This window comes from Dermacentor andersoni, chromosome 11, assembly GCF_023375885.2.
Source record: "Dermacentor andersoni chromosome 11, qqDerAnde1_hic_scaffold, whole genome shotgun sequence".
Classification (NCBI taxonomy): Eukaryota; Metazoa; Arthropoda; class Arachnida; order Ixodida; family Ixodidae; genus Dermacentor; species Dermacentor andersoni.
In genome coordinates, this window is record NC_092824.1 from 72,103,885 (window position 1) to 72,123,615 (window position 19,731).

A 19,731-nucleotide genomic window follows, 5' to 3' on the forward strand; every position below is an offset into this window, starting at 1 on the left:
CACGCTACGGGCGGTGCGCCGGCTTCTGTTTTCGTTTTTCTCTGTGCACGGTGTTAGCGACCTCGTTGTGTTATGCGTGGCTGCTGTTGACCAAGTTGGCAAAACGCAGGTCACCGGTGCGACGACATCATTGGCGTGAGGGGCGTGCAATTTCGGCACACCGGAAGGCCTCTGGCAAGTGATAGGTTTTGTATCTTTCAAATGTGTCCGTGCTAGCGCAAGTCGGCCCGTTTCATGCGGCACAGGTGCTTTGCAATCGTTAAGTCCAGTAGGGATGGATCAAAAAGCCGTGCAGGCATTAGTTGTACTATGCAACGTCTGCAGAGAACACTTCTTCTGAATATGTTGCGTTTTGTAAATTTCGGGGACTTGCTTGCTTGTATTTTACGTCCGGGGTCATTGCGTTTCAGCGCGACGGATAATTGTGTATTTTTGTGCTTCTTGCTGGTGGCCTTGAGTATCGCAGTAGAATGGTGACATTTGTCGCAATAAAACGTCATAAGAATGCCCTGTGTGATTCTGCAGCTTCTAACCACAATAGCTGAAAAAAGTATTCAGCTTTCCCTGCCTAATACATACCAGGGGCGGGGGTCTTCGGATATATTTCAGTTACTTTCGCTTTTCTGGCAACTGCTGTTTCAAGACGAAAAGAAAAGAAGCGGAGGGGGTGCAGAGAGAGAGAGAGAGAGAGAGAGCAGCGTTTCATTTGCTCACCACTTGTACTGCCTATTATGACACGGATTGAATGACGCTGTCCAGCATTCAGGTGATTGATTTCGAGACTCGCAGGTGGGGTTCTCGTGCTTGTATAGTACAGTGACCGTTATGTCCCTTTTTGCGTATCAAGCGGTCTCGAGAAAAGGCCATTTCAGCCTTTTATTCATACGTGCCTGATGTATACTTACTTGGAGGGAACAAAAACATTGAACAAAATGTACATTGAGTAGGGCGGGCTCGGTGTTTGAATGCTGCTCTGGTATGCACTTCCCATATAATTTCTGCCAGGAACACATTTGATAAGTGTTTTTCTTGTGTGGATGTTTAAATGTGGACAAGCTACTGCAAGCAGTGTGCTAGTACAACAGTTGGTAACTGTCGCAGGTCATGCTAAACAGAAATACTCGTTCTATCAGGCTATTTGTGGCACGTAAGTCTGAGAAAGATGTGGGCTGGCGAAACTGTTGCCTCTCAAATAGCAAAAAAAGGGCGTGGAACCGTGTGTCTTGTTGCTGATTAATTTAGTTTTTAAATATTATGCATACGTGACACATGTTGGAATGTATGGGAAGCAAAGCTTTAGTGAAGCAGTTAATTATATGCTATACAAATAATGACGCATGACAGGCTGACACGCATGACAAGCTTAGTTATGCATGTCTGCACTGTGTTCTGCTGGACATTGCCAGTACAAAAGTCTTTTTGTATGAAGTCAAGTGGACAGCATCGTCACTGTGCCCTGCGAAAAATGTACGAGGGGGCATAGCTTACACTTGCAGCCTTTTCACTCTTCAGAAGACCATTGTAATATAGCCCAAACTGAATTCATGCCTTTAACTATGGCATATATCTTGGACCATGGACCAGTGCTGCCTGTGCGTCCCACACTGTGGAGGCACATTTAACTTTTCCGTGAAGCACTGGTCTCAACGACATACTTCAATTCTGTATGTTGTGCGTTTTGTGTATGTCATTTGTGTGTGCTATGTACTGTGCATACCATTTCATTGATTATTGTATTTGCCTTGAGTACTATACCAAAGGTACTGCCATGCAAACATATACAACTTTAATTAAAGAGCCTCTCCCCTTTAAATTAACCCCATCACTATATGAGTTGTAAGTGGCTGAACTGTTTTTATGCAGGTTGAGACCACCCACCAATTTCCTCAACTACAGCCACCATGGGTGTCGGTGATGCTGAAGACAGCAGAGATGGTGCCAGGAGGGGTAGCCATGTGTCGAGGCAGCATGCTATAGTGTACCAGCCTACAGATGCTCCGGCATGCCCGCAGTGCCGCATGCTGGATGTGCCGTTCTTCGACACCGATTGCCCTAACTGTCTCAACATCCTGCACAGCGAGGACACCACTGTGCCAGAGATCTTTGCCATCCTTCGCCAGTGGGTGCCACGCACCCAGAAGGACATCAAGACACTCTGTACCGAGGTAAGCAACTACAGCACTTCTGCTTTGGGGCTTTGTTCTGAGGCAATTCATTTTAGCAATGATGTAACTTGCACAGTTCAAGTTTAACCATGGCATCTCCTTCAACATGGCCCTTCTGATGGGTTCTGTGCATAAGTGTTGTGAACCCCAGTGTTTATCGACTGTGGCATATACCGCCTTGGCCAAAAAAAAAGTGCAATGCAAGTGACTGCAGCCAAAGTAAGATTTAAGCCGTGTAGTGGTGTTGTGATTAATGAGCATTATCTGCTTTGGCACCGTAAAAAAAGTATACTTTAAGTAGGGTAGCGTTGCCACACGACCACAAGCAAAACCGCTGGAGTGGGCAAACACATTTTGTTCTGCCGGTACGTGGCATTTTGACGTGTAGCATGGATGACTGTTTGTGTGTTTGTAATTGGCTGAGTGTTGCCATCATAATTAACATGGTAAGTCAACTGAGAATTGTGAGTGTCATCGCCAGGTGCAATTAAGCTGCAATCACATAGAAGATATTTGCGGAGATTTAACAATGTTTCTTTGTGTTGCCAGAAATGTAACATGGTGTTCTCACCAAAGTAATTTGTTTTCAAGTTGCTTGGCTGCAAATGGAATCAATTAAGGCGATGTCATAAACTTTCATGCACTTAAACAGCGTCAAAATGACATACTGTGTCATTTCTTCCACAGATGTAGTTGCAATATGTTACTACTCAGGACTGCTTTACCACCTCCTGACATAATTTGCTCACCAACTAATCTACTGATGCTTATAAGGGAATGGGGGGGCACCTGGAGAAGTCCACATTTAATGCACCATTAATGCACGAGGCCATAATCCCAGAATCTTCTCTTTCGTAAAGGTCCTGTCATCTAATTTCCCTAAAACGGTCTGAAGGGCAAGCTTTTGATCTTCGTATGGTCTGTTGTTTGATGCACAAAGCCACAAAAGCGTCACTGTGTTTCTCGAGGTGCACCAACCTATATAGGGCTGCTTGTGACAAACTGAATGATGAACTCTTCAGCGTATGCATGTTTGCCGTCAACATTTCTTTTTCTTTCCTTCTGCACAACCTTTACACTCCATCTTATGCTTAGCAGGCGATGGTATGGGAGCTAAACAAATAGTCGGGTCAAGTGTCACTTCACACATTTTTGCAGTGCTGCTGGTTTTGATCTGATATTTTCTGTGGAAGGACTATACCTCATGTATTGTAACTGCAACTTTTGGATGCAAAGTGACAACAAATCGTACATTATTTATCCACCTTTGTGCTTCCAGTGTATGACATGTGCCATGTTTTGGTTGCAAGTGCAAGCATTGCACTATGGCCGTTGGTTGCAGAAGTGTGCCATTCTGCTCATTTGATGGTAAAAAAGGCTTCCATCTGTGATGTCGTCCATGTGGTAATTATGCCACGTTTTGCATTATAAAAGTGTGAGACGCAATGTTGCATAGAATTGGGCATGATGCCTACTTATATCTTTTTCAAATGTGACGCATTAGTTCTTGGTTATGAATGCAAGCAGTGTGAGAAATCTCTTTAGCCTTAATTTGTAGTGTTGCTTGCTATGTATAAAATGGAGTATAGCCCCCTTTCTGCCTTTCGCAGAGCAGGGTAGACAACTGGGCCAAACCTGGTTTAATGTCTTTGCCGTCCCGTTACCAATTCTCTCCCACTCACTCCTCCACCTTTTGAAGCTCAGAAATGATGTGGTGCAGGTTTTGAAGCGTGGGGCTCACGTCAACGATCGTGACGGTCTGACGGACATGACACTTCTGCACTATGCCTGCAAGTCCGGGGCCACTGGTGTTGGTGATCTGACGAGCTCGACGCAAACAGTGGGCATACTTCTGGATTATGGTGCAGATCCTACATTGCGCTGTCGTTGGACAGACATGGCCCCGCTTCATTATGCCGCATACTTCGATGTTCCTCCTGTAATTGAATTGCTGCTGAAGGCAACTAAGAGGTCGGGTAAGTAAGATAACTCTTTAACTGGCCTATAGAGGAGAGAAAACTAGGTGGGTTGGTACTGGTTGATGGTTACAACTGGCAGTGTAAGGAAGATAAAGACAGCGGCCACGTGTGGGATTAAAAAGAAATGCACCTTTAAGACAGTTTTATTTTGTGTGAACCTGTAATTTGACATTGAAGAAGCACAACACCATGATCATTGTTATAGTATTCCAGATTGAAATTGAGCCGTCTTCACTCATTGCGGTCATGAGCCATTACCCAATACATACTATAGGTGGTTATTCCAATCAGGAGCCATTTTGTGCATTTTGAATGCCATGCAGAGAGAGCTTTCAGGTAAGCAAGCACATGATGAGTGATTTTAGAAAAATTTTTTTATTCCTGAGGCTCTCAACGGTACTTGAGCACTGTGTGGTGGTGCTTGAAGCACTCTCTTGGGGTGAGGCTGGGATATCCACCGCAGCTCTCGCACCAGAATATGGTCTACTTCCTCCTTCCTTTATTTTTCCTATCACTGTAAACAGCGCAGTCTGTCAACATTTGGTGTTCCACCTGAAGGAGGAATATATTTATTAATCCTCGGCGCTAAATTGATCTTCTGATTTACTGAACTAATGCGAGTTTCGTCTATAAAATGCATGCACGGAAAACGTCACCATCCTGTCAGCACTTAGTGCCGTAAATCACATGGAAATCGGTTCAAGTGCCATTGAAACAGTGCTGCCCTTGTATGGAGACATTGGGAAACGCATTTATTAGCTGAAAAACACCTGAAAACTGGTGCTACCTGCCGAAATAACCAGCAAACATGGGCACACATGCCCGTTAGGTGCTTCCCGACATCTGACTGAAACGGATATTCTCGCGTGGCAAAACGGGTTTGACACATGACCATAAAGATTGAAGTATTTCTAGGTTTCATGTTTTTCTGAATGTGGAGCTTGATGATAGCATCACATATCGTGTGCAATTGTTACACTGATAGTCGTTTGGACTGCACTTCAGTTGCATTATGTGCACATGAATCCATGTGCAGCAATTTCAGAGTATCTTGGCACATTCATTTAGTGAAATGTTGTCATTTTGCTTCATCTCACCCCCTAACTTTTCAGAAAACTGCTTTGTGAATGCCAAGGTTTCACATTTTTGTCTGTTATGCAAAATATAATCTGAACTTTACAATATTGCTCTTTTATTAGAGCCAATAAACGGTAATTAATCAGAACCGATTCAAGGTGATCATTTTTAGATGCTTTCTCCAATAAGATGAAGTTTGGGTAGTTTTATCTCCCGCAGATGCCATTGCACTTCTGCTGAACTGGCAAGGTGAACTGATTTTCGATGCCCCTACTGTCCATTGTGAAGGACCTACCATAATGTGCAATATGCTTCTTATGAAAATTATTTTTTTATATCTTGTAAAGGAGTTACCGCTGTAGTTGAAAAAAAAGTCTACTATCATTGCATTATACTGGTGCTAACATATGGGGCAGAAACTTTGAGGTTAACAAAGAAGCTTGAGAACAAGTTAAGGACCGTGCAAAGAGCGATGGAACGACAAATGTTGGGCGTAATGTTAAGAGACAGGAAGAGAGCAGTGTGGGTCAGAGAGAATTGGGATAGCCAATATTCTAGCTGACATTAAGAGAAGGAAATGGAGCTGGGCAGGCCATCTAATGCATAGAGTAGATAAACGATGGACCAATAGAGTCGCAGAATGGGTACCAAGGAAAGGGAAGTGCAGTTGAGGACGGCAGAGACTAGCTTGGGTGATAAAGTTAGAAAATCTGCAGGCATAAGTTGGAATCAGCTAGTGCAATACAGGGGTAATTGGAGATCCTAGCGAGAGGGCTTCATCCTGCAGTGGACAAAAAAAACAAAAAAAGAAATAGGCTAAATATGGTGATTGAGGGAGTTGCACTACGTTTGAAGTCACACGTTGGAAGTTCCGACACAAGATGTGCTCCCACTTAGATTAAGCAATGCCGGGCCAGTTGACTGTGCATTTGTGTGCCCTACAAAATATCTCTTGAAACTTTTCAGACATTGACAGCCCCTGCCAGGTGTTTGATGGCGGCACGCCACTCCACGTAGCAGCGGCTACTCTCTGTCTGGGAGCTGCTCAGACCCTTGTGGACTGTGGTGCCAGTTTGACCAGTCTGGATAGCTTAGGGAGGATTCCCTTTGGTGGGTGTGAAGTCTGTGGAGGGTTCATTTGTCTCATTCATGAACCGGCCGATGAATGAGCAATCCTCACTGCTTTCCGTTAGCTGATGCACACGGAAGGAGATGCACTTTTATGCATGCATTCTCTAATCTTCTTTCCTGTATTGAATAGGGCATACTATCAATCCCAATATGGTGAACATAGGTATAATGAATTACTGGATGTAATGAAGCGAATGTAAAATTTGGTTGGCAGTGCTTTATTTCAGTAAGTATTCTGCTACCATAACAAATTCAGAAATGCAAGATCTGAGGCAATATCAATTACAGTGAAGCGAATATGCGTTCACTTGGAGATTAAAATACGTAATCTAGAAGCAAGAATTTCAAATTATCAGCAGTTTTTGCCAGTGGCTTGACTTTACTGGCCTGCAGCCGTCAAGCCAAAATGCTGATCCCATGTGATCATGTTGATTGCATGGTTAAGTTCTGACGAAACTGCAAAGCATGTGTTTTTATTTTAACACTGTTCACGTGCCCCATGTTGACATGGCAAGCTACGAAAGAGGCAAACAGAATTGACAGAAGACCCTTTGCTAGCCTTTAGGAGTCATCTTGCTTGCATTACTTTTGTGTGGCCTTGGGCTGCTATGTAGTACGCATTCGAAAAGCTGACATTGAGTTTTGCCTCACACGATTGTCCAGGCCGCGATATCAGCGCGGCCTAGGTCAGTTTAGGCCAATCGCATGAGAAGATATCAAATGTTGACTTTTCGAATGTGTGAAAAATAGTGGTCCTGATGGCATTTTTTTTCACCAATATCAGTGTGTGCAGTTATAATGATTATAAAATGTCACATAGGTGCTTTGCATAGGATACACTTTCATTATAATGACTTTTGACTAAGTAAAAATTACATGAGCAGGGCTCAAGTTGTGGAAACTTGTGCACTCACAATGTACAGATGAAAACATCTCTAAAGAAGTTCAGTAATAGCTACATATGTGCCTAATTGTCGATGTAGCTCAATGTCTATGGCATTGAGCTGCTCAGCACGATGTTAGGGAATGTTAGCACGATGTTAGGAATTCAGTTCCTGGCTCCGGCAGCCACATTTCGGTGCATTTGAGCGCACTTATATTTTTGTGCACATCAAAGAACTCCAGATGGTCAAAATTAATCCGGAGCGCTCTACTGAGGCGGCCTCCGTGACCCGCTGTGCCATTTTGGGATGTCAAGTACCATAATGGACACTTTTCGTAATAGTAAAGCTAGGTTTCTTGCGAGTAGTTTGCCCAACTAATGGCGGTGTAGTCGTTTTTGCAAGCAGTGTGTACAGGCACAGTTTATTGGGTTATGACATGGAAAATGTAGATGTGGCTCTTGTGATAAAATCATGCTCTAGAGATGAGCCCCAGCATAGGCAGCTAGCACTTTGTCTTCATTTGAACGAAAATGTGCAGTGCAGAGAAGCGCACTTGCAAATTGGGATAAGGTCTGCTCAATTTACGAATAGTTACAGAATAAAGGAAAGAAACAGGGCATGTTCAGAGTGGAAACATATTACTCTGCCATTTGAGGCATTCTGCATAGAAAGTTAGCTTTTAAATTTGGTTAGGTAGGTAACTGGGCCCTGTGATAATTGTAGATGTACGGATATGTTCAGTTACTTGTAGTACATAGAAGCTTTTGTTGTTGTGGAGTTATCAAATTAACGTGTGCATTATGTTACCCAATACATCTTCCATGTTTAGCATGATCAAAATTGCCAAGGGAAACCTTTTGTGCTTCCTTCTTAGTTTATAATTTAAATTCCTGAATATAGTCATCATCAAAGGCTACTCTGGCCAATGTTATGCACATTTTATGGATAGAACAGGATATGGAGGACAGTAACTGCAATTATGTTTGCAACTTTATTTCATTTTAAGGTAGCCATCAATTCAGGGGTTACCTATCGAGACAATTTTTACCTTTCAGATGTGGCATTTGAATGAATTCGGCAGGAACTAAAGCCTCCTCTTGGGCTTCTTCGACACTTGCATTAGCTCAGGCAGTGGGATCCCAATTTCCTTTGCCGATGACAACGAATTCTTTTGCGCTTTCTTGCTTCTTTGCTGGGTAGAATGTGTTCCGGAGATGAGGAAAGGTGAAGCACTTCCTAGCGAGGTCAGCACGGCATGCAACATGCGCGACCTGCTTCGCTGTTCGCTGCCCCCTGGAGTCCACAGCTCCGACGGCAGCGGGCAGCAACAGGAGGCAGCCCCTTCCCCATCAACGGGGCGCGTCTTGCTGCAGTCACTGGGGCTCAAGATTGGCGACAAAGTCACTGTGGGTGGCTCTAAGGTAAGACAAATTGCGAAACAGTTGGCTCGCACTGTCTGAACTGTTTGTCTCGCAGATCAGAACATTTGTAAACGAACTAATCTGTAGGAGTGGCAAAGGTTATCAACTAATACAGGGGAAAGCACAGAACTGTTATTTTGGGCAGTGCTCCTAATGAAATGTTCTGTATGCAGTTCAATAATTCCGTGTTTTCCATGTGATCCTGCTGAAATTTACACAAAATTTATACAAAATCCATGTTGATTCCGTAAAATTTTTACGAGAAATATATCAAATTATTAGAATGCATGTTGGATTGTTTCGCTAGGGCTTCATAGCTCAGATTCATGGCGTCAGAGAAAAAGAAGAAATTCATGGTGCAAAAAAAAAAAAAACATCCAGGTTGGCACCCTGCGCTATTGTGGAACCATCCATTTTGCCACTGGTATCTGGGCAGGCGTGGAGCTGTGTAACCCGCTCGGCAAGAATGATGGCTCCCTCGGTGGGGTCTCTTACTTCCAGTGCCCAATGAATCACGGTAAATCACTCTCTTCTGTTTGTTTTCTTTTTCTTTTCTCTCTTAGTTTTTTGCTGTGGTCTTGGCCACTTACCTCGAATGACTGCAGTGCGAGAACATCATATATTACAAACATACTAAGCCAGCGGGTACCAACGAAGCATTGAGCATAGCCAGTTGCTAATTCTTATTTGTTGTAGTGATCACAGCCGAGTAAATTGCTTAGAGTGTAACCTAATAGAAATTCAGACAAATGCAGCCAGCAATGTTTGTTGCTGAAGAGTCGCTGGAAAGGATACAAAGAACAAATTAAAGGTCGAAAAGGTTTCAGCATTTGGAAGTAACACATTCGAACCTCAGCATATTGAACATGGATATGAAGACTCAGTTAGGAGAAACAATTGTTATAGCAGGGTCACGTCTAGACTTGGGTGTTCTGGATAAAATCTTTGACACACTTACAAAATATGGGATGGTTGGCAACCCTGTCTATAGCTCCTTATTGCTATGCTAATTTGGGATTTAAATACCGTTGCTTGTAACTACTATTACTGATACCAGCAGGCTTGAAAAAATGTGCAGCAAGTGTTTTATTTTTTCTTGTAGTAAATCAAAGTAGATGCTTTATTCACAAGCAGGGACCACTGGATGACATGAGTGCATGTGTGTGCAGGGATATTCGCTCCAATAACGAAGATTCAGAAGTACGACGGCGGCACTCAAGTAGACACAGTATCGTCACCTACAAAAGCAAGCCGGCCACCAAAGAGTATTTCGTACCCGAAGGTGGATGTGTCTCACGTTTCCTCAAAAATTGAGACTGGTGAGAACTAGGAGGCCATTTCCTTTAGTTTCAGAAACTAGCGCTGTTGTTTTACAATAGTTTGTGATGGGACTAATAAGGGGAAACGACAAATGCTCCATAACTTTCTGAATGCAGGACGTTTCAGGCATCTGCACCTGCTGTGATCCGGAGGTTCTTCCAAAGTACATCAAATTCAGTTTCTGCCTAAGTAACTCCTTAGCGGGCTTTAGATTGAAACGATATTTGTTGACGATGTGCTGCCGCGCATTATACATATTTTGGAGTAAACTATCCAGAAAAAGAAAAATAATAATTCAGCTAATTAATGACCTTTGTCCATCATTGTCTCTTGAACATGCTTTGTAGTCAATATTGAAGTTCATCCAACTCGAGTTTATAACCAGCTTTTGAGCTTCTGCATTATTGAAGAACCGCATAGACTTCTCATGCCGGTACATTGTGTTGGAGAACAAGAGGTATGAGCTTGGATGTGAATGCGAGCAACACCGAGCGCATTGTGTTGTCATCGTCTTCCTTCTGTGCTCGTCCGCTGGTGCTAGAAATGCTGTCCAAATTAGAGGAGTATACCAACATGCCCAAGGTACAGGAGTGCAACACCGACAGGTGTAAAAAAGATGAGCTTTTTTTGTGCCACCCTTTGTGTACAAACAAAGGTCTCCACGACACCTCTGTGTAGATAGTGTGGGGCCAGCACACGGGGTTTTCACACTCGAGAATTATCTCGGGGGGAAGGATGGGGAAGGCAGGGAATCAGCGGCAGTTGTGACACAGTTGGGCAGCTGTGATAAAATGCAAAATATAGTGTATTTTGCATTAAGGTAAATGTTACAGTTAAGTCCCCAAAGTGCCCCTTTTAAGTTTAGGCGTAACAGTTTATGGTGAAAGTGACCTATCATTTACAAATATGTGCGAGATGCAAAAGTGGATGATGTGGGAATGTAGTTCAGTCAAGGCGCATTAATATTAGGAAGAGTTATTAATCTTGCGTTTCGATTCACGCCCGAACAATTCAGTTACAGAGCATTCAACTACGTTCACTTTCTTCAAATCTGTAGATTGTGTAACATCGTGCAGACTACTCTTCGTGCTGCATAATGTACAACCCCAACCAAACTTGCCTGTAGAGAGTAAGAATAATGTGTTCCAGTTTGCAGTGCGAACATTTATGTGTGTCTGCATGTTTGATACCTGATCGTGATCGCTCTAACACTGTTATAAGCAATGGTTGGCCTCCCCTGTGCTCCAAACTTGGAAAAAGTCCCAGTACCCTTGCTATGTGCTTACTCATGCACATCGGTGCCACATACAGTCGAGTGCTTTATTCCAATGAGTATCTTACTGCTACAGTGAAACTGAAAAATTCAAGATCTGATATATTATCTGTTACAGCAAAGTAAACATTCATTCAATCGCAGCACAAGATATGTATTCTAATTACTAATAGTGACGCATACTCAGGAAGTACAACTTTAATTGGCTTGCCTGCAGCTGCTGCACAAGCCGGCATGCTGGTAAAGTGTGATCATACCATGGTTGCGGTGTGTTAACAACGGTGCCAAGCTTGTTTGCAATTTAGGGCTGCTCACATGCCATGTATTAGCACAGCAAGCTGTTGATGGTTATCAGAATTGACAATAGATCCTTTGCTGGCCTGTCAGAGGCATCAAACTTGCATTAATTTGGCATAGACCTAATTTCACATAAGCTCTTCTGGCTGAAGCAGCTTCTGTGATTGTGGCGAATAGGGCATGTAACGGAGCTATGTTTATGTCAAATGTGAATTTGTTAAAATGAAGAAGTGCTACAAACGTGATCTTTTGACACAACTTTCAGGTCTGTCAACACTCAGACAAAAGCAGCACCTTTATGACCGCAAGAACAACAAGCTCTCCATTGGAGATTCTGTCGTCGTGGGGCAGAGAAAAGGCGTGGTGCGTTTTCTCGGCGAAACTCAATTTGCTCCAGGTTTGTGTTGTAACGTCTCATTCGTGTTTCTTTTTCTTTTTTCCCGTGTGCCTTTGTTTCAGTGGGATGTGTAATGACTTTAACCCGCACGTCTTTTCTCCCTTCTTTGTGTGTTGTGTGCGTGTGTGTGCGTTTTTGTGGAAAGCACAATCCGAGCAACCGTCACCCGAACGCACAGGGTACTGGTGTGGGATTGAGCTGGCCAAGCCTGAAGGCAAGAACAACGGGTCCGTCAACGGGGTCACTTATTTCACATGCCCCCCGAACCATGGTGTCTTTGCTCAACCTTTGAAGGTCAAATGGTAGGTTTTCAAGGCTTTGCTTGCATTTGTGATGCTGTACTTGTGAAACAAAAAGAAAGATAAGGATGCAGACGCGGAGAGAGATGAACATGCAAGGTTCTTTGCATTTTCGTCCAGCTCTGTGTTATCTTTGCAGTTTACAAGTACGAGCTAGAGATGGCATACACATGCCAAAGTATTCAAGCTTATTGAATTTGTAATGTCACTTGTTGGGTCTTTCAGAGACACAGAAACTCTTGTTGTATATGTGCATTGAGCAATAACTTGCCTGAACTAGCATGTAATATGAGGTTTTCATTAAACATTCTCAATGCTTGAAGCTTTTGAGGCTTGTAATAGCCTTCTGATTTTTTTTACATCTAGAAAATTGCGCTATTCTGTGTGCATATTTTTCATGGCATTGCGCTAAAATATTCAACGCCTGCCTTGAACCATTTTATCTGGCACCAAATAAGCAATGAAATGTTCATAGAGGGTTCTTGTCATGACATAGCAAACTACTTGGAACTAGACTTCGTATCCTGATTGCATCAATAAAAATCAAAGAAGAATATAAGAAGTACTTAAACATGGGCAACTTTCAATCTTTCATGAAGAAATGTACCAGAAATTGGATGTGACCATTAAGATCTTTCACTTATTTTCTCTGTTACTTAGATTTAATATGTTCTTGCACACATTTCTTTTTCTTCTTATCATTACATTTTCAATAGGATACCTCCAGGAACAGATGAGGAAGCATCTGACCTGGACTCATTGGTTGATCTGAACACATCCATCAGCAGAAGCTCCACAGGTATGTGTTATGTGCTGAAAATGCAACTATGTGCAAGCAAGTTTAGAGTGATTCTTTGTAAAATATTGATGTTTTCTGGCATATCTGGCTTTTAACGTATCGAGTATTGGAAGAGTTAATGGAACCACATAACATTGTGCTGTACTAAGAGGTTAAGAGTAACAGAATAAGTTTGTAAAATCTTTGCACATGTATGCCAACCTGAGCAACTTCTACGTCAAAGACAGTGAAGCTGTATAAGTGAATTCTCTCGCCCTTTGGAAATACTAAGGGTCTGTTTCTACACTGTTTGAAATCAACCCAAAACTGGAAAATGCTTCACTACACCCGAGCCTTTTCAAATGCTTTACTATATAACTTAATACATCCATACTCTCCAGTATAGTCAACACATTTTTGTGTATATACTGCAGATTCTTTGCTGGCGCTGGCATCTAGCTGCACATTTTCCGCAATGCTCCGGTCATAAGGCCACTTTGGGGCTCCTATGCAGGCCGTTCTTTGATTGATATTTGAGACCGGCAACGCTGCTGTCACCACGGCCACACAAAAACTGCTGTGGAACTCCAGTAAATAGCTTTGCTGTAAATGCTTACAAGAGTTCCAAGATAATGCAGTTAAAATGGTACAGCACCACATTGCATTCAGCCAACCTGCCTGCACAAAATGATAGCGCAGTCGTCCATTCCCTCTTGGCAAATATTCACATGTTTCAACTGAACCCATGAGGGAGGCTAGTGAGCAATGTGTAATGCAACGACGACAGCGTAACTAGAAAATATAACGGCACTAGACCTGCGCAAACCGCAGTGCGTTCTATAATAGCTACAGTGTAAGCAACAAGTCATACATACATACAACAAGTCATACATACAACAAGTCATACATGTAAGCAACAAGTCATGCAGGAAGCAAGGGTAACACACTTGTAGACGTTTTGTAACATGCATGACAGATAAAGAACTGCGCTTCGAAATGCATGGAGTGGGAACTGTGACTGTGCTACTACTTGCTTAGCTCCAGCAACTTTGCCTGCTTATATGTATATGAAATGGAGTGTAGTGTTGCTCTTTATTGTTTCTACTCTTCCATTGTGCCCACCACGATGGCTCAGTGAATGTGGTGCCTTTCTTTTATGTTCAAGGCTGTGGGTTCTATTCTCGGCAAGGCAGCCTTATCTCAGTGGGGGCAGAATGCGAAAATGCTAGTATGCTTACATGCATGTTAAAGAAAACCCAGGTGGTCGAAGTGAATCCGGTGGCCCCCATTACAGTATTCCTTATGACCCAGTAGGTAGTTTTGGGCACGGAGCAAGAAACATTTAGGAGTGGAAACTCCTCTGTTTGCGGCGACCAGAAAAGGGCACAAGCCCGCGGAGCCGTTATCGTGCTGGCGGCCTGGAAAGAAATTACCGCTGTTGAGAGCGCGTCGGATCCGCCTGCCCGGGCGCTGCATTTTTTTTTTTCGCTGCGGCTTCTACGACGCGCCGCATGGCCCTGCCACTGTATATGGCCCCGCCACTGTATACGGCCCCGTCGGCGCATACAACAATTGTGACCTTATCTGGTCGCCTGCGCTCGCTCGCGCTGACAGGAGTTTCACCTCCTAAATGTCTTACTCCGTGGTTTTGGGACATTAAACTGCCAAAATTTGATTTGATAGTCGCAGCATTCCTGATAGCTTATGTGCCTTGTAATCAACTCACCAGAGTGCTAACTACAAGACTGTTAGAGGGTCAATTGTCATTGTTTATTTGCTGTCTTCTGTTTGGCATACTTCTTAATATATGTTCCGTTTTTAAATGTGTAAGCGTTTCTGTGCTTACCCAACGAGAAAAACCGTCCGTCACAAAAGACAACAATGTGGGCCTATCCCGGAGATAGCGCAATACCTAGCTGACCTGCAGCGGACATGAAGCAGGCTTCAAGCACTCAGCAGCGTGAAGCGAAAAGTACATACATTTTTTTGTAATCATGCATACAATATAGACAGAGCCCTCAGCAGCGAGCGGCTTTTTTTGTTCGTGCTGCCTGTGGTTGAGGCGGCGAGAACACGGTACTCGCAAATCTCTCCGCACATGCCGCACCCTGCCCTTTTCGCAGATAGCTTCCAAGACATGGGTCCACCTGTCTATCTTCAACGTGAAGCAGTGAGAACACAGCACGCGAAGCAACAGAAGTCGGCACCCTCTGTCTGCATTCCAGATCGTGCTCAAGATATTGTTTGTGTGGCACATAATCGTTCGACGTGCATGGAAAAGGCACTCAAGAGTGATATAATCGGAACGTCATTAGCACACCTGGCACCGCCATCTGCAGTAATTTACTTGCCTCATCAGTTCACCTTTCCCCTCCATTCGCAGCAGTTCGTGTTGTCGCAGCGCTGTCATTTATACCGGTCGTATCAACTTTCATAACATTGATAATGACACCGAGCTACGTGGTGATGAGCAAGTGGTGTAATGCTTACGCATACTTGGACAACTCCCAGAGGAGTTCCTGGGACTTTTTAATTACCGTTCTACTTAAAGGGACACTAAAGCGAAACAATAAATCAGTTTAGACTAATGAAGCATTGTTTGAGAACCCTGCAGGCAGTCATTTAAAAAAAATAGTTTGATTATTAGATGAGAAAATGCAGGTCCAATTATCAGTATTTGAATTTCGCACTGAAACCCTAGCGCCGGTTCGTCAGCATGACGTCAGGGATTCCAAAGTATGTTTTCGCATTTGGGCCGTGTTGGCTGAATAAAGGTTCCCAAAACTTGCCATGTTTAATATTTGGTTCCTTTAGAACACAATGTAGTCCATCTGTGCCGCTATATATAATTAGTAGGCCCTAGAAGATGCCATCAAAATCCAAGACGTCACAGCCCCCAGGTGAGGGAACTTAAGTAGGCGTCGCCACCCGTATTTCATTCTTGCGCTTTTTCTGGCTTGCCAAACGTCTTATCGTTGTAAGAGTGGTGTTTTTGGTGTTGTAGAATGGTAATTTACTGATGCAGAAGAAATCATTTTTCACCTTAGTGTCCCTTAAGTACTTGCTTTGTGTGGTCATTATAGTAATATCCTAATATTTTTTTCTTACTCTATGGACCCTTCACACAACTGGTGTCCTGTCTTTATATAAGTCTCTTTGTAAATAATTATGTTTAATAAATGTTTTTTGATTGATTGATTGATTGATTGATTGAATTGTGTTGCGTAAGTCCACCTTTTCACAGCTGTACGATTTTTCCGGGAGCAGACGATTCATGACACGGGTGCCCCACCTCTTTCCAGATGGTGATTCGGGTGGTAGCCCCGCATCCCAGAGGTCAACTTCCACTGATAAGAAACCACCGTGAGTCTTGTCGCTTACTAACAACTCAAATGCCACTGCTCTCCCTGTTTTTGTTTTTTTTGCTGCGCTTTGTTACACGCTTTTTACTGCTTACATTACATTGCACGAGACAGCGTGCAAATCCGTGCCTGATCCCTAACCGCCTGTTTGTTCCCCATCTTCCGGCTGCCGCCGAGAACAGCGCAAAGTCACAGCATGCTAAAACAGTGCAGACCGTGCTCAAGAAGGGCTGCTGGCTGACAGTGGGGATGAATGTGTTTGTCTGCAATGAGCTTGGTAAGCCCCAACCCACAGCCTAATTTTTCTTATCTACAGGGTGTCTAGAATATCAGCGCCTGCTTTGAATTTCTGATGGCTTAAGGATTCATTAACTTGGCTAAGCAAAAAACCAGATTTGTTTTCTTTATAACGAATGAGTGAAACCAAGCAGCAGACAATGATGAATTGCAGGCCCAAGCTATGGGAGAGCAGCTTATTGTGTGTTAAAGGAGAAAATTGGTTTGAACATTGTTAGTAAATTAACCTTCCATAATATCGAAAATTCCACTCTTGCCGAGAGAAGATGCTTGGTGAGCCAGGAAAACGGAAGACGGGTGGTGCCACTGTTTCGAAATTCCGGCATCAGATCGCCGTGACGTCACGGATTTTGACACCGTGTGCTCGGGTCTAGTTAAAAACTTGCCTGTAAAAATGAACTACATTATGTTCCAAAAGAGCCAATGACTGAACTTGTGAAGTTTCAAGAACGTTTACTTAACCGCAATGGTTGAAATGCGAAGGAAATACTCTGCAATCTGTTATGTCACACTGGTGTACCGGCCTTGGGGTTCCAAAAGAAACTTTGACTGTCATTTACTTTTCTAATAAATAACCTATTATCACAAAATCAACAAAAATAGAGTTCTTCAAGAGAACTTTGTCAACCTAAACTGCTTCAGTGTTGCTCTTTAGTGTCCCTTTAACACTGTTTGATCAGCCTCCCTATACAAAGTGTTGTAGCTTTATTTGACATCACATTACTTTATCTTGCTGAACTGGTTGAAGGATTGGGATTGTTGAACGAAGAAGCAGATGCTGAATCAGTAGGAGGTGCGAATTGTAGCATTCCTCATGAACATCCAAACTGCAGTCTTGAGAAATCTGCCAGTGGTATTTTGAAACGTCTGCAGATATTTATAGATAAGTTTGGAGACGTGTATCATATCAATATTGCTTTAACATGTTTCATAATCACTGTTCTGCAAAATAAAATCGGATCTTGTTGAAATCCATTCAAATTTTTTAAGCACTTAGAAATTGAAACTAGGCACTAACCATCCAGGCACCCTGTATACTTTTTAATACAACCTGTAACATGTTGTGTTTCACTAATCAGTAGAGTATCTCAAGCTCTTTAAAGTGCGTGTTGCTAGTTTAGTCACAGGTCTAACAGCAGATAGACCGTGCAGCTACTATGTAACGCTGCTTGTAGGTTGATAATTTGTCATGAGATGCTGCGCTGATTTCTTGCCATTAGTGGATGCCACTCATTAGTTGACTCTTGTGAAAGAGCATGTTTTGCTGGCATTGCATTTTTTACTGCTCCATTGAATATGTTACTGATGCTAATTAGTCTTTCTAGTTTATTTGTGTGTACCTAATTAGTTCATAGTTGAAGTGATTTTTAAGCACGAAATGCTTCTCAATCTATTGTATGGGATTGTAAGGTGACTCCATCATCCAGTAAAAAAAAAAAGAAAAAAGTCAGTGTGAATTATGTGACAGTTAAGAGGAAAAATCACTGGAGTTTATAGGAAAGACAATGGAATTCAAAGGAAGCCATGCATTCATAGATGATAAAAATAAAACTTTGCTCACTGGTGCCAGGTATGATCCAATACAGGCCAGTTCGGCTAAGTGCAGCCTTGGAAAAGGGCATAACGTGCATTTGTATTTGTTGGCAGCAGCTCACACAGCTAGAATTGGCACTGTCCAAAAGTTGCAAGGCTAATAGATGAGGAAAAATAGAAGATTCACTGTGCAGCAGCTGACAGACGAGCAATTGAAGGTCTTGCAAACAGAATCACTGCTAGAATTCCAGCCTCGCCTGTAGAGTCTGCCATGCCTCTACTGTGTCATAAAGACCTGCCTAGAGATCCTGCTCTGCTTGTGTAAGCTGCGAGCTTATGGCTGTTTTCCAAGCGACCATGGTGTTGCACAGGAACATAGATAAATGTGGGCATGGGAGCCATTTTGTTGTAGGAGGCATGGAATAAAGAATGCACGTTGAATACGTTTAAATAAAGGAGCATTTCATGCTTACACCTGTTTCCGTATGTGGGATAGAACAACAAAATAGTTTCACGAATCGTTTTGTCTGTATTGCGGCTTAACTAAGGAGTTTATCCTACTAGTTCTAGTTTTCGCACAGAGGGAACAGTAGGTGGTTTTCTTTTGAGCAGAGAGTCTCTTTTATGCATAAACGAGCATGTAATTAGGTATGTTGTTTTTTAGAAGGTCTAGGAATTTAATTAATGTGCTGTCAGGTGCTTAACCATAGGTGCAGTAACATGTAGTGGCATTAAGCTACAAGCACTGGCTTTAGGAATGCTTTTGTGAGCAGCTTTTAATGCACTTTTGGCATGGTGGCAGTTATTTTTGCACAATTTTAATTTTTTTTTAGTGTAGTCATGCTGAACCTCTTAATGCAGCTTTATTTACCCACTTTCCTAATCTTTGTGTCCAGGTATTCTTTGCAGAGCCTTTGCAAAGGATGCCTGGAATATACATGGAACATTCAGTTTTATGTTCATTGAAGATTTAGTATTGCTAGTGTTATGCATCTTGACCTGGCCTGTAGTCCTGTACACTAAGTAAGCATTTATATTGTTTAAACTATGACACTGAAATTTGAGAAACAACACAGACATGGCAATCAGTGGAATTCTGTTTACCTACTGCCGATAAAAAAAGTTTTATTGTCTGACATGGCTAAAATTGCAAATTCCAGCTTGATTCAGTATATTTTTGCGGTAGTATTTGGTCATGTACAACTAATATCCAGCAAACAGCAAACTTTTTGGCCACTCTTACTTTTGAGCTTTGGTTAGGCTCGAATAACATTTGTCAGGTGATAGATGTGTAACCTATAAGCAATGCTGACATAGTTGCGCCCTTTTGCTTAACATCCTGAAAATTTCAGGGCCAGTGTCGCATACTGTGATGTTTAAGCCTGATTCATCTAGTAACTTAGCAGTCACAGTCATCAGGGCTATTGTTGTGGCCCGTTATATGGTACATGTAGTCTTCTCAGTAATGACTGCTGGTGACCGTTCTATCCATATCTGTCATTTCATCTGACACTGTTA

The 19,731-nt window shown here is 42.7% G+C and overlaps 1 protein-coding gene across 5 annotated transcripts in view; it reads left to right on the forward strand.

Annotated features, from left to right (window-relative positions):
- LOC126519810 (CAP-Gly domain-containing linker protein 4-like) overlaps nucleotides 1–19,731 on the forward strand; it is a 69,636-nt gene continuing 49,905 nt past the window's right edge. For 2 of the 5 annotated variants that reach the window (XM_055065420.2, XM_072285324.1), the window contains exons 1-12: nucleotides 1–174; nucleotides 1,864–2,165; nucleotides 3,886–4,141; nucleotides 6,188–6,331; nucleotides 8,437–8,657; nucleotides 9,039–9,174; nucleotides 9,827–9,976; nucleotides 11,813–11,944; nucleotides 12,090–12,246; nucleotides 12,960–13,042; nucleotides 16,324–16,384; nucleotides 16,566–16,660. In XM_055065420.2, coding sequence (XP_054921395.1) covers nucleotides 1,902–2,165; nucleotides 3,886–4,141; nucleotides 6,188–6,331; nucleotides 8,437–8,657; nucleotides 9,039–9,174; nucleotides 9,827–9,976; nucleotides 11,813–11,944; nucleotides 12,090–12,246; nucleotides 12,960–13,042; nucleotides 16,324–16,384; nucleotides 16,566–16,660 — 1,699 coding nt within the window. In that variant the 5' untranslated portion in view covers nucleotides 1–174; nucleotides 1,864–1,901. The remainder of the gene's footprint in view (nucleotides 175–1,863; nucleotides 2,166–3,885; nucleotides 4,142–6,187; nucleotides 6,332–8,436; nucleotides 8,658–9,038; nucleotides 9,175–9,826; nucleotides 9,977–11,812; nucleotides 11,945–12,089; nucleotides 12,247–12,959; nucleotides 13,043–16,323; nucleotides 16,385–16,565; nucleotides 16,661–19,731) is intronic. The other 3 variants (XM_072285325.1, XM_072285326.1, XM_050169119.2) reach the window with 3 other exon arrangements.